This window comes from Eriocheir sinensis, chromosome 29 (genome assembly GCF_024679095.1).
Source record: "Eriocheir sinensis breed Jianghai 21 chromosome 29, ASM2467909v1, whole genome shotgun sequence".
Lineage (NCBI taxonomy): Eukaryota > Metazoa > Arthropoda > Malacostraca > Decapoda > Varunidae > Eriocheir > Eriocheir sinensis.
In genome coordinates this window covers 9,786,999-9,804,887 of record NC_066537.1, presented here as the reverse complement: position 1 = coordinate 9,804,887, position 17,889 = coordinate 9,786,999, and the positions used below count along the sequence as shown (strand labels likewise).

Below are 17,889 nucleotides of genomic sequence, written 5' to 3'. Positions count from 1 at the left end.
CCATTTTGGGGTAAATCATTCACCACCACCACAGAGAGACGCCTGTCCTCCTCGCGGACAGCAGCGGACTGCACTCTGGACCTGCTCGTCTCGACACGATTCGAGACCAAGCCAGGCAGGCGAAAATCGCGGCGGCATTTTTGTTGTTGGTGTCTTTCTAACATTATTTTTTATCAGAGGCAATTAAGTCTCTTGGAAAGTGACTTCTGAATTGTATTTAAACTTCCTGCCTCGGGATTTACCTCCACCAGGCGGATGGGGTCGAAACCCACTGCTGACTCCACAGGTAAGAATATTCTACTGTACTATCTTTGCTGAGTGTTGCAGCGGTGCATATTAATGTAGTCCACATGCTTTTGTTATGTCCCTTTAAGCTTGCCATTGCTCATCGTGTTTATCCATTTCCTGTGTTATTCCAGAGTGGAAAGCACTGCCTGCACCTCCTTTGTGTCTGCGGCAACGTGCGGTGAGGAAATTTAAGCAGTTGCTCCCATCCGGGTAAGAATCTTTTACTGTACAATCTTTGCTTGCCTATTACAGCATTAATATTAGTGGTTCGTCCACATGGGATGTTCTCAATGTGCTGTATCATTAGTCCCTGTGAAATTACTACTATTGCTCATTGTGATTCTCTCTAATGTTTATTCGGGGGTGTGAGGACCTCTCCTCCATGATGGTCACGGTGGAATCCATCCCGATGGCACAGATGCTCCTCCCCATGCAGTCTTGGGCAACGAAAGCTATTGCCCCGCCACAGGTAAGAATATTTTACTGTACTATCTTGCTTGAGTGCTACAGCAGTATGTATTATCGGCTTCGTCCACATTTTCATTCTCTATATTGGTAACTTTGAATTGGTAATTGCTCAATTGGCTTATCCCTTTCCTAACTGTTATTCAGGAGCGAGGACCTGACCTGAACATCGCCTTTCTGTTGCTGTAACGAATGCCCTTGCTGCTGGCCCTGCTGGAAGAAGTCTACCAGTTACTCAAGACGGTAGTGCAGCGGGGAGCACAAGATACCGCGGGTAACTATTTCTTTACTGCATCATTTTGCCTTGCATGTTACACCAATGTGAAGTACCAGTTTACTACAGCTTGTTCCCGATATGCAATATGCTCATGGGTTTGTTTTGCCCATTTCCTAATTGTTCAGTGTGGAAGGAAGTCTGCCCATCGCTATCGTTCCCTGAATCTCTTGCAAAACCTTCCCTCGATGATGGCTACGATGGAAACTTAACATGATGGCACAACCGCCCCGAGCTCGAGACTCTAGGATACAGCCAGACAACAGAGGATCTCTCTTGCTCCTCCCCGCGATGCTGGCCCTTGCAGAGTGTACAAGGTGTAGGATAAAGCCAGACAACCGAGGATCTCTCTTGCTCCTCCCCGCGATGCTGGCCCTTGCAGAGTGTACAAGGTGGTGCACCAACTATAGCGACGGACTGGATCGCACTATGCACTTGGATGCCGATGAACAATGCTATTACCAGACATGCTGGCCCGTCTCGTTGCTCGCCCCTGACCACTGCAACCAATGCAGCCTTCGATGGCCATCGCTGCCACCAGGTAAGATTTCTTTACTGTTCTGGTATAAAGTTTCTCATTTTTGCATATTAGAGCATTGTTATTAGTTTGCTCCACATGATGTTCTCAAGAGTATGCTAGACGGGTATGCTAATCCTCTCTAGTGTTCATTTATTTTTCTAAATTCCCCTTGTCCACAGGGGTGGGTGGAGCCTGGCCTGGACCTCCCCTTCATGATCCTGCTGGAGAAAGTCTACCTCCCCATCCTGGTGAATTCAGTTTGAACTTCATCCCCTGCGTATTCTAAGGCCCGGCGGTGACTGTCTAAATTAGATTCAGTGACATGCCTGAGTTCAGTTTGAACTTCATCCCCTGCGTATTCTAAGGCCCGACGGTGACTGTCTAAATTAGATTCGGTGACCTGCCAGAGTTCAGTTTCAACTAAATCTACTAAGGGCTGGCGGTGATAGTCTTTAGGTTGAGACATAAGTTGGATAATAGCTGTGTTCTTCCGAAAACCCTTTGACCTCAATAAGTGTGTCATGAGCTTGCCGGTAGAAATTCAGCAAAAACCCTTTTACCTTGTTGGGCCATTAAGTGGGGTAATAACTGTTCTCGTCCGCAAACCCTTTGGCCTTGTTGGGCCAATAAATGGGGTAATAACAGTTCAAGTCCGCAAACCCTTTGACCTCGTCAAACCCTTTGACCTCATTGGGCCAATAAATGGGGTAATAACCGTTCAAGTCTGCAAACCCCTTGACCTTGTTGGGGTAATGACCGTTCAAGTCTGCAAACCCTTTGACCTTGTTGGGCCAATAAATGGGGTAATAACAGTTCAAGTCTGCAAACCCTTTGACCTTGTTGGGCCAATAAATGGGGTAATAACAGTTAAAGTCCGCAAACCCTTTGACCTTGTTGGGCCAATAAATGGGGTAATAACAGTTCAAGTCCGCAAACCCTTTGACCTTGTTGGGCCAATAAATGGGGTAATAACAGTTCAAGTCTGCAAACCCTTTGACCTTGTTGGGCCAATAAGTGGGGTACAAGGGCCAATAAGTGGGGTAATAACAGTTCTCGTCCGCAAACCCTTTGACTTCATCAGACCCTTTGACCTCATTAAGTATGTCGTATAAGAGCCAGTAGAAATCCAGCAGGCCTGTTGAAGTGTAGCACCATACCTTGTCTGTCCAGGTACACTTGCGTGAATAGTGTCGATCCAGGACCAGCCTACACCACTTTGTATCTTGATAACGTGGGCGAGCACGTCATCGTTAAGTACGATGCCTAAATTAAAACAGTCTTCCATGTTGCTTTCTGCGCCATCGCTGTTGGAAACACTGTGTCGAGCTTTCTGACTTCTGTGGCCGTCCCAGGTATAATTATATACCCCTCACCCGAGCCCGTGACGTGTGCGAGGCGGCCTAACGAGCACAGGTAACTACAGTTCTCTGGTTTGTCGCATTCATCACTAGTTCCAGGGAATGAAGTGAATAATTACCACGAGTATCCAATAGTATTTATCCCAAGTAGCCAATAATAGATAAAAAAAAAAAATACCCCACTCAAGTCAGCGATGTGTTTGTTCGACATCATTGAAATTTTTGCTTGTGGACGGACAAATTAAATAAAACGACAAATGAAATATAACTGTCTAGGCAAGAGGTGTATTGCTAGCCATACTGCAGTGACACTTTTGACCTTCACAAATTGGTCATTCCAGTAAATGCAATTTGGTGTTCGTTGTGTATGATTTAATTGACTGTTCCCTGGGATAACACCAGTGTGCATGTAAAGTGTAGCTGAACACCCTTCCACCTTAAAGGAGCACCACACCAGCCGTCACTCCAGCCTAGATCCACTTCCGGCTCATCTCGTTGTGTTCTCATCTCGGTTGTGTTCACTAAGTACAAGTTTATAATAGAGCAGCAATACATGAAAGTGATTTACTGAAACCCTTCCTAGCTACTTACATATGTCGATAGTTGTGTATCCTGTATTTGCCCCTAGATATGGTGCTACCTACATATGTCAGTAATTGTACAGTAATTTTACATCATCACACTAAGCACTGCCTGGGGGTTGGGATGGCAGGTTCCTCCCTTCTCCTTTGTTGTATACCGGCAAAAATAAACTTATCAATCTTCAACCCTTCCTAGCGACTATTGACATATCCGTAGGTAGCAGCATGAAACTAAGGATATAATTGCCTCCTTTTATTCTATAACCAACAATAAACCAATCAATCACTCCTTCTTAGCAGTGTTCAGGCAGACATGACCGGGAGATTGTGAGGGCCAGGTCAAGGGGGAGCTAATCTAAAACTTCATTATTTCTTTGTCTATGCCAGTAATGACCTCAAATTGAACTGCTATTCTTCCCTCCATTCCTGAGTCGCACACCTGCCCCTTCATTCCTGAGTCGCACACCTGCGTCTCTTTTTTTTTTTTTTCCTATTTGTCATTATCGTTAATAACCAATATATGAGCGGTAATTCCTTGTTGATTACGTAAATGGCAGTGTTCATGATGGGAGATTGGGTGGGCCAGGTCAAGGTGGAGCTGATCTAAAACTTCATTATTTCTTTGTCTAAACCAGTAATGCCCTCAAATTGAACTGTAATCCCTCCTTCCGTTACAGAGTCACCTACCTTCGCCTCTTTTTTTTTCCTTCCGGTGGCTGATAAATTACTATGATAAATTTTAGGATATTTCCGTGCAAGTAACTCTTCTATTTCCTTGAATTTACAATGGGTGTGCATTCCTTGGGAAATACTAGTATCATGTGGGACATTCGGCTTGCCACAAATTGCTTTACCAAGTGTCGCCCGCAGCACCTCCCTGTAGACTGAATGAACCAACGAGGAGCCACTCAAACCGGCTGCCCCGACCCTGTTGCTTCGAACCACAACCCATGCTCTTAAAAGTTTCGAACCTTCGACGCCTTATTATATACGTTTAAAAGAGGGTCTTGGAGGGACTGCCATTGGTGGTTTTATATATCTGGTGGTCATTTTACAAGGTTTCTACGCCATGAACAAGTAAAACACTCTCGAGAACCCGATGTATCTTTTCTATCGTCCCGATGTATCTTTTCTATCTTCTTCAAAAATTATAATGTCACGAGCCCAAAGCGGTTTAGAATCGAGCCCAGGTCTCGATAATATGTAGTTCGCTCACTGATCTCTATTATAACTGGATTAGTTAACTCCGTGTAAATCCTGACGCCAGCAGCCGCCATCCAGTTAAAATAGATCAGTGAGTTCGCTAGAGCCATCTATGCTGCGCAACAAGGACGGAAGGTGGCTGGGGAGTAACTGGATATTATGCTGTTCCGCTATTCCGACTCTTATGAAACAATGTAGTCATGCTTATAAGATTCAATACATGATTTCATTTTAATACATTTTGAGCTGGTGGAATTGAATTTTACCTTTATATAGTAAAATTACACGCCAGTTTAGGATTCATTTTGTGAAGAATTATTAATGGGTCGAGGGTGTGGCAAGGGAAAGGAACAATTATTTATTTCTTAAGTGATTGAAGACAAAATGAGGTGGGAGAGAGGGTAGGGGTGCATTTCTGGGGGGTTGGGGGTAGAGGCAATCCCAACACCTTTACACAATACTCCTTCTGACATACGTGAATGAAAACCAATAAGACAACTTCATTTAAGGAAGGGGTGAGAGTATAGACCATTCCAACACCCCTATACAATACCACCTCATACATTACACTGAAGGAACAACAGTAACAAAACAAAAATAATTTTTTCTGGGTGGGGAGGGGGTATAGGCCATTCCAACACCCCTATACAATACCACCTCATACATTACACTGAAGGAACAACAGTAACAAAACAAAAATAATTTTTTCTGGGTGGGGAGGGGGTATAGGCCATTCCAACACCCCTATACAATACCACCTCATACATTACACTGAAGGAACAACAGTAACAAAACAAAAATAATTTTTTCTGGGTGGGGAGGGGGTATAGGCCATTCCAACACCCCCCTACACAACACCACTGCACACATAATACTGAAGGAACAACAATAACACAGCATGACTAATTTTTCATGTTTATTTTTTTTAGTCTACCAAAAAAAGTCAACTACAAAAATTATATCAAACATTAAAAGGTCTCTTCGAAAAAGTTGGTCCCAGGCATCATCAAGAAACATCAAAACAATAAAAATAAAAAACAAAACAAAACCGATTCACTAGAAAAATGCAAACAGTGAACAGGGCGTAGAAAAATAGCTTAAACTAGGGTTGTGCACTGTACAGATTTGGCACCATGGAGAAAGATGGTGGGCTGGTAGGTGGCTGGGGGGCCGGGGGGGGCAAGGCTCTCTCTGTGTGTGTGTGTGTGTGTATGTGTGTAAGGCAGTTTTTGTTGTACTCATGTAACGAATGTGTTGTAAAAAGGCACTTGATGCACACACACACACACACACACACACACACACACACACACACACACACACACACCAGTTATTTTTCTCTCTCTCTCTCTCTCTCTCAACTGCCACCACTCTCAGGCACTTTATTTTCATTCTTTTTTTTTTTAGTTTGCTTCTGTGTTTCTTTGATTTCTTGCTTGCTTCTAAATCTTTGTTGTTGTTGGGTACATCACTGAATTTAGGGAGAGCAAGCACCCCTCAAATCATAAACCTTTTCTTTTTTTTTCACTTTCAGATTGCAAACACAACACTTCTATTCACTTCACACACACACACACACACACACACACACACACACACACACACCATAGGCCCCACACTTCCAATAAAACATAACATTCTCCTTTCCCACACTGAGAATCTTGTTTTTTATACCTCATCGATAATTTTGTTCACAGTCTATTGTTTGTTTGTTCGGCGCTTCTTCAGTGGGTTGGTTGGTAGGTTCTTGCTTGCCACAGAGTTCAGTAATACATAACAGTAATAATAATAGTAATAACAGTTCTCTAGTATGTAGTTGTATTAGTGAAAACTCTCCTCATATTTTTTTTTTGTCCCAGCTCGTAACTAAGTACTTAATCTTTTTTTCTCCTAAACTCAAAGAAAACGTCAACGAGATCTGACACCAATGCAAAGTACAGGCAGGAGCTCCAATTCCCATTTTCTGTTATTCTTGATTCCATTTTCTTTAAACCCACACAAGGGGAAACTTGAATATTCCTCTTTATTTTTCTCAGCTACATGAGTGAGTGAATCAAGGGGAATGCAAGAGGTGCGGGGAGAGGCGCTCTCAGGCCAGGGCAGTGCCGGTGGTGCCAGTCTCGTCTGACTCTTAATAACTAACTAACAAGAAAACAAAAGTTCAGAGTTATGCAAATGTTCAGTGGCTCACCAGGTATTAAAAAGTCTTAAATAAATAAATTAAATACAAAAGTTCCTAGGCTTTTCACTTTGTTTTCCCGCCTCCTCATTCATCGAGACGGAAGAAGGGAAGGGAGGCAGGAAAAATTTGGCTTTCGAAGTTAAAAAAAATTATGCAACTTTTTTTTGTTTTTTTTTGTTTGAACTTGGTGCTCATCACTGCAAAACTCCTGTGTAATGATGGTGTTGTAATGTTGGTGATAGTGGTGGTGATGAGGGTGGTGGTGGTGGTGAGAGGCCTCCCCCAGACCTCTCACTCACTCACCACTCCCTCCCTCTCACTCACTCACTCACCAATCCATCATATTTTGTTCTGAGGAGGTGAGTGTTGGCAATCCTCTAGGGAGTAGCGAGGAACTGCTTTCGTATTCAAGTTCATTTTCTTGTTGACAAAAAGTTCCGATCTCTATTTTTGTTACGTTTATACCTAGTCCACTCCCCTCCAAGGTCACATGATTGCTTCTTCATGTCTGCCAACACTTCCTCTTGACCCATAGTAAGAACAGGCGCCCTATGAACACAGGAAACACAATGCTGAGAGAAGGAAAGAAGGAGGTGAACACAGGAAACACAATAATGAGGGAAGGCATGAAGGAGGGAAGGAAGGAGGATTGGGGACAGACAGGAAGACAGATGGACAGAGCGACTACGTAATCCACACGAGGAGTAATAAACGGGTAGTGGAAGAATGGAAGACGGTACGAATAATTTAAATAAAATACATAAATAGTCGTAATAAAAGAACAGGTCAGGTTGGTCCCCTAAATTACAACACTGAGATCTGTAGTAGTAGTAGTAGTAGCAGTAGTAGTGGTAGTAGTAGTAGTCAGGTATGTGTTTGCCAATATGCACTTATACCAGAAAAATAATGTTGTCGAAACTTGTGCAGAGGTATGAGAATATAATAAATCAAAATAAAGACTGAAAACATAATACTTTGATTCATTACATTTTCATTTCTCTGTTCAACTTTCCTGGATATATTTTGGTGATATAAATGCTGATTTGAATGTTTACTAATTGGCAAGCACACTCGACTCATTTTGTAGAGCATCAGCCACAAATGCATTGGAATTTTACAGTCGTATTTGACAGCACAGACGTCTGATAACAAAGAGGTCCCACCAGTAGAGGCAGCCGTCCCATCCCAGCCAGACTGACACCCCCCCACCCCCACCACACCCCTGGACACTTGTGAGGTGTGTGCAGAGTGTGTGGGTGTGTCGGCCATACCAGGGACACAAAGAGGTGGAGGAAACAAACATCTGTGGTTAGTGGGTGCTGTGGTGGCAGAAGTGTTGATGTCACCCACACAACTTGGGTGTTCTACTGCTGGACCATACATTTATGATTGGCACCTCCTATTACCTAGCTAAGTGGCACCCTAGCAAAGGCATGTGTTCCTCGCCTACTGACTGTGCCACTCAGCCCGGTCACCCACACACATGGTCAGGCATGCGCTGGTCTGTACAGCAACGTTCTGGACCCCTTACGCCCAACACAGCACCACCAAGCTTGTGTTCTGACCATAAATAGTGGGCATGGCAAGTGAGGGCTGCTACGGTGATGTGGAAACACCCTCACACTCCCCTGTGATGGGTGTGGTGCTGTGTGGTGGTGGGGACCTCCTGCGCCTCACACTAATGCTACACAGCCTCGTGGTGATCTGAGGCTCTCCCTCCCTCTCTCTCTCTCTCCACCAAAATGGTTAAGTTGTGAGTGTTGTGTGTCCCTGAAGGAGGCTGGCTGTCACCTCACTCGTGTGTACAGTCCTGGCACACACCAGGAGCTGCGCATCCCTCACAAAACAATACAGGAGATGCCAGTTCATATCTGACAAATAATAATTAGCTTGAGAGGAACTCCCTAAATAAATAAAAATAAAAGTGATACTGAGAGTAACCTAGTGAAAAAATTTGTACTATTGGCTTTTAGGACAGGAGGTCAGACACACAAGACAGCACTGGTTCCTCTAGCATTATGCTGAAAAATAATTTAACAAGCCGACAAGCTTCAGCTGGAGGCACTTTGGCCGTGACCGCCACCCTCGGGGATTGGCGTCACACGTCAGACTGTTTGGCTCCTGCCTTGGGAGACAGTGTCTTCTTCACAACTTCATAAATTAACCATTTGTTGTAGAGCTAAAATTATGCACATAAATTTAAATTTTGAAAATGCCTAAGATAAAACAATTACCTACTAGATTTTGTTTCAAGCTAAAACTACGATTTTAATTTGGAAATATATAGACAAAACGAATTATTCACACAAGATTTCTAAGTCAAAGAGTGAACCAATTTACTCAAGAGTCTACTGAAGTCCAATTCCATTTCTCTACTTGTTAGGTCTGTTGGCAGGCATGTGTGCGAGGGGCGAGGCACAGGGGGGAGGCAGTCATGGTGGCTGCGTCTTGAAGCACTGGTGGTGGATCAGCTCCTTGGCGGGGGGGCGCTTCTCACTGGTGATCTCGAGGCAGCGCAGCGCCAAGTCCCGAGTATCTGCTGACAGCGTGTCCGGCACTGGGGGCGGCCCACTGCTGGTGGCAATCTGGTGGCAGAGGAGAAGGTTAGGGGTGTGCCTCAGTTGGACAGAACTAGAATGACTGGCATTACTTTACTGCTGAGAAAGGATGAGAATCGCTGAAATTAATACAATAACAAAAACCTGCATTACTGGTATTACTATGAAATTATATCTTGCAGGAATGACATTATTATTCATAGATGCGAGAGACTCGTAGCCCATCCTACATAGAGAAAAATAAGGGCATTAAAGAAGAATAGAAGAATATGACTAGAAGGAAAAATTTTTTTTTGCATTTCTCTGATACATTAGGAAACTGCATTACCGGCATTAAACTGGTAGCAGCGACGGGCCAAATTTGTGGCTTTACCGTGTAGCAGCGACGGGCCAAATTTGCGCCATGATATAAACCACCCAAAATAGATGATACATAATCTGATCACAAATGCTTTGATATATATTATGAAATGGTTTGTGTGAGGGGTGATTTTTTCTCATTTTTCTCGCTTGGAGGGACCATTAAGAAACATGATCCCTGCTGCTACTGGGTTAACATTCTGCTCATTGATAGAAAAGTGTGAATGGTATTACTTAATGGCAGAAAAAAGGGCACTACTGAACTATATTGCTCACAGACATTTTAATATTACTAGCATTATTCAGCAGCAAGAGAAGAGCATTGCCGGCATTACTCTGCTGATGACAGAGTGGAAGGCAAGGATTAAGGGCACGACTTCTTCAAAGGTTATCAGGCCTATCATGTGGACCAAGGTCTGTTGTGGTGCTGACTTGTTTATCTGATGGACTCAAGTGTGACTGATAACATACACACACACACACACACAAAGGGGAGACCTAATACAAATCTACAAATTATTGAGGAAAATGGAAGAAGTAGACAATGAGTTACTACTAAAAGAAGAAATTACCACCAGGAACACAAGAGGACATAATAAAAAATCGAGGAAAGGAAGATGCTTGAGACATAAAGAAATATAGCTTTCCGCAAAGAAATATAGAGGTTTGGAACAGACTAAGTGAGGATGTAGTATCGGCGAGGAGTGTGCAACTGCAAAGCTTCAAGAAAAAGTTGGATAAATATAGATACGGAGACGGGACCACACGAGCGTAAGCCCAGGGCCCTGTAAAACCATAACTAGGTAAATACACACACACATGAAACATACACACACACATACCACTTCTTTTTTTCTCTCAGGCACCTCCCATCACCCTCAAGCACTCTATTTTTTGTCTTTTAGTCTGTTTCTCTGTCAAGTGGTGTATGTCTTCCCTGACCTACCAACACTCTCTTGCAGAAATGTAGTTTATACGAATGGAAAAATTGATACCCCTAAGGCTTACTATGTTCACCTAAAGAATAAACTTAACCCCTTAACCCAGTAGTAACTGGGATCAAGTTTCTTAATGGTCCCTCCAAGAGAGAAAAATGAGAAAAAATCACCCCTCACACAAACCATTTCGTAATATATATCAAAGCATTTGTGATCAGATTATGTATCATCTATTTTTGGGGGTTTATATCATGGCACAAATTTGGCCTGTCACTGCTATGAGGTTAAAAATAGCATCCCCTAGAAAAACACCCTAAAAAAAAAAAAAAAAAAAAAAAAAAAAAAATCCACCACACACACAGAACAAACACAAAACAGCTCACCTTGTACATAAGCTTCAGCTGGTTGGACACGTAGTCAGCTCCCCAGGGTGGCTTGGTGGTGGCCATCTCAATGACGCAACACCCCACACTCCACACGTCACAGGAGCGGCCGTAGTCCTCGCCGCGCAATACTTCCGGGGCCATGAAGGCGATGGTCCCGTGCAGCTGGCCCTGGAACTCCCCGGTCACTGTGGACTTGCTGGCCATCCTCGCTGCCGTCCCAAAGTCAGCAATCCTCAGCCACTGTCCGCTGCTGTCCACGAGGAGATTTGCACCTGTTGGGGGGAAAGTGAGGTTGATTAAGGACATAACTCACCTGCTGGGTCCCTATAACAGACAGACACACACACACACACACACACACACACACACACACACACACACAGACAGCTATACATATACACATACACTGCTATAGATATAAACTGAGTGTGTGGAGGTGAGGCTGATTAAGGGATTGGATTTCTTACTGGGTCCCTGGAACATAGACATACACACATACACACAAACAGACAGACATACACACATACACAGCAGTACAGATCAACTGAGATTGACACAGGTATGGGCAAAAAACAGACATTGAGAAAGAAAGGACAGACAAATGGATAGACAAACACAGACACACTGACAGACTAGTAGATACAAGGCCAGACTGAGACAAATAACCATAAAGACAGAGACATGGGGAGCACACACACACACACACACACACACACACACACACACACACACACATTTACCTTTAAGGTCTCGGTGCAGAATATTGTTATCGTGGAGGTACGCCAGGCCGGACACCACTTGCCTCGTGTACTTGAGGATGACCTGCTCGGAAAAGATGCCGTATTTGTCCAGCATTGTGGCCACAGACCCGCCGGCCATCCACTCTGTGAAGACCGAGAACGAGGTGGAGTGACGAGAGGCTCCCAGCAGGCGGACGATGTTGACGTGGCGAAGGCGGGACATGATCAGTATTTCCTCCTCCACTGACGCCTCCACGCGCTCCTGCTCCTCCTCGCTGTTGCGGCAGAAGGACACCTGCTTGACGGCCATCAGTGTCCCCGTCCGCACGTCCCTCGCCTGGTAGCAGGAGGAGAACGCCCCCGTGCCCAGCAGTGGCCCGCGTAGCCAGTCCCGTCCCTCCTCGTATTGTCCACCCTCCACATTCTGAAGGGAGTGTGGGATTCGTTAAACACATACACCGGTTAAATACATACATACATATTGTTCCATCAGCCAACTGGACCCCATTGTATTAACATTTCCACATTCCACATTCTGAAGGGAGTGTGAGATTAGTTAAACACATACACCGGTTAAATACATACATACATACTGTTACATCAGCCAACTGGACCCCATTGTACTAACATTTCATCCCTAGACAACTGTGTAATGTAATTCACTCAACTACCTTTCAGCGCATGACGTAACAATACATACATTCACCTGCATGCAAATTTACTTCTTTCATTCATTTCAAATTCAACAGACAAACACAGCTATGAATATTCTCAATGTCCTACAGAAATATATAGACTCATTCTATTTCTAGGTGCAAAGTAATTAGAAAAAACTATTAAATATCCGATAGCTTTTCATACTTATCAATATACCTGTACTCCTCCAGGTATGTAAAGTTATGTAAAAAACTTGAGTAGAGCAAAGCCAATGAATGGAATATCTCTACGGCTTTATCTTTCATGCTAACAAGTAATTATCTTTTCCCCTCTTCACTCAGCCATTATCTTCCTCCTTCTTCCTCCTTATCTGACATTCCCTCACCCTCATTCTTCGCCTTATCTCCAAATTCTTCTCAGTCTGCTGACCAAAAAGGAGGGAACCCAAGGAGGATTAACTAAACACACACACACACACACACACACACACACACACACACACACACACACACACACACACCTGTTCATAAGGGTGTAAGGCATCGTCGAGGTGGGCAGGCAGCAGGTCCAAGCCAGGTATCACTGGGAGTGGCACCTCGTAGGGCTCCCAGGGCGGGTGAAGGGCGTGAGCCTCCCTGACAGGGGTGCAGTGGGGGGCAGAGGGGGTGGTGGGGGTGCTGACTACATCCTTGAAGGAGAACTTTGGGGGCGCCACAGAGGCGAGGGGTGTCTGGGGGGACACGTCGAGCGCATCGCCCTGGCTCTGGGACAGCCCGCCCTTGTGCAGCACGCCAGCCATCTTGACAGAGCTCCACCGCTGCTGCTGCCGCTGCTGCTGCATGGGTGACACCAGCACGTTCTGCACAATGAAGGGCACGTCGTGCTTGGGCCGTGTCTTGTGGTAAAGCCGCAGCTTGGCCTGCTTCTCCTTGAACTTGACCTCGAAGCAGTCCAGCGGCAGGTGTGTGGGCCGTGGCGGTGAGGCGTTGGGCCCCGGCGCCACCTTGGCGGCGCGCTCGGCATCCTTCTTGGCGGCAGCGGCGAGCAGCGGCTGGCGGGCTGGGGACTGTGAGGAGGACCTGAGGGCGGAGAGCATCCTGGAGGGGGAGTGGGAGACGGAGCGTACAAGACGGGGCCCTGCAGCGTCCGCCAGGTCCCAGGTGCCCAGACTGAGCTTGCCCTCCAGACGCGCCGAGGTCAGCTTGCGGTCGCTGTGCTGGCCCTGCATGGAGCGCAGGCGGCGCTTGAGCCGCATCTGCAGCGACACATCCAGCTTGGCCAGCATGTCGCACACCTGATGGAATACGGCGGGCTCAGCTGCGGCGAACCTGGCGCCACAGATGTAGACGCGGCGCGCCAGCTTGCTGACGGTGGCGTGGCTGCTGCCCAGCGCCTTGAAGGCAAACTCCACCACAGTCATGAGGCGGTCGTAGTGCTCCAGCTTATAGCCGGACTCTGCCGTGGGCTGCAGCGGCACATACTGCAGCTGGAACTCTGAGGGGAACTCATCCACCAGGCGGTCCAGCACACACAGGCGGCCCAGCAGCCACTGCCACGGCTGCTCCGAGGGTGGTGAGTCCTCCAGGATGCAGGACAGCACGAAGGAGATGCCGCCGAGGCCCGGAGTGGATGAGGACATCTGCGTGGCCAGGGCCAGCTCGCCGTCCTGGCCGCGGCACAGCTCCAGGATGCTATCCACACTGATCTGTGAGGTGCGCCTGTTCCCGTCAGCACACTTGAGCAGCAGTGTGTGCACCAGCGGCCGGAACAGTTCCTGCAGCGCCGTCACCTGGCTGCCGGGCGAGGGGTTGAGGTGGGCCAGCAGCACCCTGAGGCAGCGCAGGCAGGCCAGGTACACCTTGTACACGGGGTCATTGGCCACCTGGGCCAGAATGTTGGCACAGCAGTGCACCACCAGCCGCCTCTTCTCCTCACCTGTCACCAGTCGGTCCCAGTGCAGCACCTTCACCACCTGCAACAAACAGAAATACATGTTCACCACATGGCACCACACACAGCACAAACAATAACATCATATACACAGTATTACAACACGGCCCTCTCATCCCTGTGAGTGTTATCAGTGCCTCACCTCGTGTGCCAGCCTGCGCAGGCCCGTCTCCCTGACAGCCCAGTCCCTGGAGAAGAGGCAGGCCACCAGCTCCTTGCCGAACACGTGCACCCAGTTGGCTGCCGTTGACTCGTGCTCGGCAGGGATGGGCTCACTGCGGGGCAGCGGCACGGCCTCCTCAGAGGCACTCACCACAGCAGCAGCAGACACTTCCCCTGTGGTGTGGAGATGCACATGTACACACACACAACACACATAATGGTGCTACATTACTAAGGGTGTTACAGGTGGCTATACCAGAACAAAGTTTGACAATCTGGATCATACATATAACACAAGAGGAGGGAGGGACACTTACCTCTGACAGTGGGTGGGTAGACCATCCCCCCGCCAGGCGAGGAGTAGGCGGAGTCAGTGTAGGGCGAAAGGGAGGAGGGGTAGGGCAAGTGGGTGGAGGCAGAGGGGTAGGCGGAGGTGAGGGAGCGAGACATGAGGGAGGGGGTGCCCGCTGGACTATGGCGGCCGCTGCACACGCCTGCATGACACACACACGCACACACACACACACAAGCATTAGTCAACAGGTTAGGGATTTAAGTCATTAACAAAGGACCAACAGGTAAATATATGACAAAAAAAAGTAAAGCACCAGTGACAGAAAAAAAACAAGATAAAATTTTGATTATTGCATTAGAAAAGTGTTATTTCAATTTAACTCATTATTGGTAGTATAAACATTAATAACCAAAACAAAACTGACAAATCACTGAAGAAAAAAGAAAACAGACCAGTACTTATTAAAACATACCATATATATTAAACCTTGAAAAAAAAAAAAAAAAAAAAAAAAAAAAAAGGAAAATGGAACCAAAAACAAAAATATCAAAGGAGAAACTAAAACAAACAAGACTCACCCGAAAAACTCGCACTCATCACAGGATACGTAAACTCTTGTGACGATGTGACGACGGGGGTGGCAGCGGAAGAAGAGGATGCAGGAGCTGGTGACGGGGGGCTGAGTGAGGTAGTGGGGGGCGGGCGGGGGGCTGTGTGTGGGGGTGCTGGGGCGAGGCGGGGGTGGTGCTTGAGGGGCCAGGGGGCACGGCAGAGGGGGCAGAGGAGTGGCTGGCCCTGGGCGTGTCTGTCGGCCGCCCAGACAGCCATGCAGTGGTGGTGGAGCTGGTTCCTGCATCCCGCCTCGCATGCCACCAAGCTCTCACCTTCCACCATGCACATCAGGCATATGGGGCATTGTGACTCCTCCTCCCTAAGAAAAGAAAACAGATTGGTAATGATTGGTAAGCTCTCCACTTGATAATCATCACTATACCTTACACCTCACACACCACCAAGCAACTCCATACACTCGTAGTTTTGATAGATATCCATAATACTCATCTTGAACATTCAGTATACCTACTTACACCTTTAATATAAAAACTCTTTACTCTTCTTTACTCCTTAACCCGGTAGCAGCGACGGGCCAAATTTGTGGCTTTACCATGTAGCAGTGATGGGCCAAATTTGTGGCTTTACCGTGTAGCAGTGACGGGCCAAATTTGTGGCTTTACCGTGTAGCAGCGACGGGCCAAATTTGTGGCTTTACCGTGTAGCAGTGACGGGCCAAATTTGTGCCATGATATAAACCCCCCAAAATAGATGATACATAAACTGATCACAAATGCGTTGATACATATTATGAAATGGTTTGTGTGAGTGATGATTTTTGCTCATTTTTCTCGCTTAGAGGGACCATTAAGAAACATGATCCCTGCTGCTACCAGGTTAATAAATAAACTGATTTCAGATACATCCACACCCAAGATATAAATACAGAATAAAATAAATAAATGAAAAAAGCATAACAGGGAAATTCATAAACAAAAGACACTGAAGTTACACAAATATGAAGAGTTGATAGGATTTCATTACAGTAGACAGAAAATAAATAAATAAATGAAAAAAGCATAACAGGAAAATTCATAAACAAGAGACACTCAAGTTACACATATATAAAGAGTTGTGATAGGATTTTGTTACAGTAGACAGAAAAAACAAGGTATCTCTCTTACCCGCTGGAGGCATCTGTGTGGGCGGAGGTGTTGCCAGAGGGGGTGTTGGAGGGGCTGAGTCGTCCCCCTCCCTTGCCCCCCATCACAGCCCCACAAACACCCCCGCTGCCCCCTCCCTGGCGCCTCTCCCTCACCCTTGCTGCCTTCTTCATCCTCTCCTGGTAACCCCCCATCAGCTGTTCGATCTGGGGAGGAGAGAATAGGGTGAGGGAAGGGTAATAGTGTGGAGCATGATGATTCTTATATAGCTACAAATCTATCCATCTATCCACTTATTCCTCAACCTCTCTACGTACCCTTCCCTTTCAACCCACAAATCTATCCATCTATCCACTTATTCCTCAACCTCTCTACATACCCTTCCCTTTCAACCCGCAAATCTATCCATCTATCCACTTATTCCTCAACCTCCCTACCTACCCTTCCCTTTCAACCCACAAATCTATCCATCTATCCACTTATTCCTCAACCTCCCTACCTACCCTTCCCTTTCAACCCACAAATATATCCATCTATCCACTTATTCCTCAACCTCCCTACCTACCCTTCCCTTTCAACCCACAAATATATCCATCTATCCACTTATTCCTCAACCTCCCTGCCTACCGTTCCCTGTCAACTCACCTATCTATCCATCCCTGTCCATTTACTTTCCTATATACCCACAAATCTATCCACCTATCCACTTACCCCTTAACCCACCTATATTTTTTACAACAGACGGCTCAAGGGCAACAAAAAGAGTGCAGAAAAAAAGCCTCTACTCACCGCTCCCATAATGGACAAAAGCAGAGTGGCCGAATCCCTTAACTACTAAACTATCTGTCCATCTTCACAATACATACAAATACATCTTTCTATTTATCCCTTGAAATCAATTACCTACTCATTCCTTAACTCACCTAACAACCCATCAATCTCTCTCTTAGCCTTCCTAATACCTACAAATCAAGCCATCCATCCATAACTTGTCAGGGTATCAAGACACCTCTCCACCCGAAATTGGCTTCTCTTTTGGCTACTCTTTACTTTTTACTTTTGTGGGAGCGGCAAGTAGCAGGCTTTTTTATTTTTGTACACTTTTTGTTGTCCTTGAGCCGTATCCTGTGATGTAAAATAAATAAATAAATAAATAAATAAATAAAAATCTTCCCATATGAATACCTGGAAATATACTACCTATCCAATTATCCCTTAACTTAATCAACCTACCTACCCTTTCCTGATACCTACAAA

The 17,889-nt window shown here is 45.9% G+C and overlaps 1 protein-coding gene and 1 long non-coding RNA gene across 3 annotated transcripts in view; one reads left to right on the top strand and one right to left on the bottom strand.

The window, feature by feature from the left end:
* Nucleotides 1-37: 37 nt before the first annotated feature.
* Nucleotides 38-3,464, top strand: LOC127005014 (uncharacterized). 2 transcript variants are annotated; one of them, XR_007758213.1, is made up of 7 exons: nucleotides 38-286; nucleotides 420-757; nucleotides 901-1,027; nucleotides 1,156-1,344; nucleotides 1,420-1,568; nucleotides 1,727-2,269; nucleotides 2,415-3,464. It is a non-coding gene; the product is annotated as an uncharacterized LOC127005014 (long non-coding RNA). The 2 variants fall into 2 exon arrangements; XR_007758212.1 differs by having other exon boundaries at nucleotides 1,156-1,568.
* Nucleotides 3,465-5,592: 2,128 nt separating this feature from the next.
* LOC127005013 (mitogen-activated protein kinase kinase kinase 1-like) overlaps nucleotides 5,593-17,889 on the bottom strand; it is a 56,632-nt gene continuing 44,335 nt past the window's right edge. The window contains exons 6-13 of the mRNA XM_050873446.1: nucleotides 16,654-16,838; nucleotides 15,496-15,848; nucleotides 14,940-15,116; nucleotides 14,603-14,796; nucleotides 13,031-14,482; nucleotides 11,854-12,277; nucleotides 11,111-11,385; nucleotides 5,593-9,456 (exon numbers count right to left, since the gene is read on the bottom strand). Of these exons, the coding sequence (XP_050729403.1) occupies nucleotides 9,304-9,456; nucleotides 11,111-11,385; nucleotides 11,854-12,277; nucleotides 13,031-14,482; nucleotides 14,603-14,796; nucleotides 14,940-15,116; nucleotides 15,496-15,848; nucleotides 16,654-16,838 (3,213 nt within the window). The 3' untranslated portion in view covers nucleotides 5,593-9,303. The remainder of the gene's footprint in view (nucleotides 9,457-11,110; nucleotides 11,386-11,853; nucleotides 12,278-13,030; nucleotides 14,483-14,602; nucleotides 14,797-14,939; nucleotides 15,117-15,495; nucleotides 15,849-16,653; nucleotides 16,839-17,889) is intronic.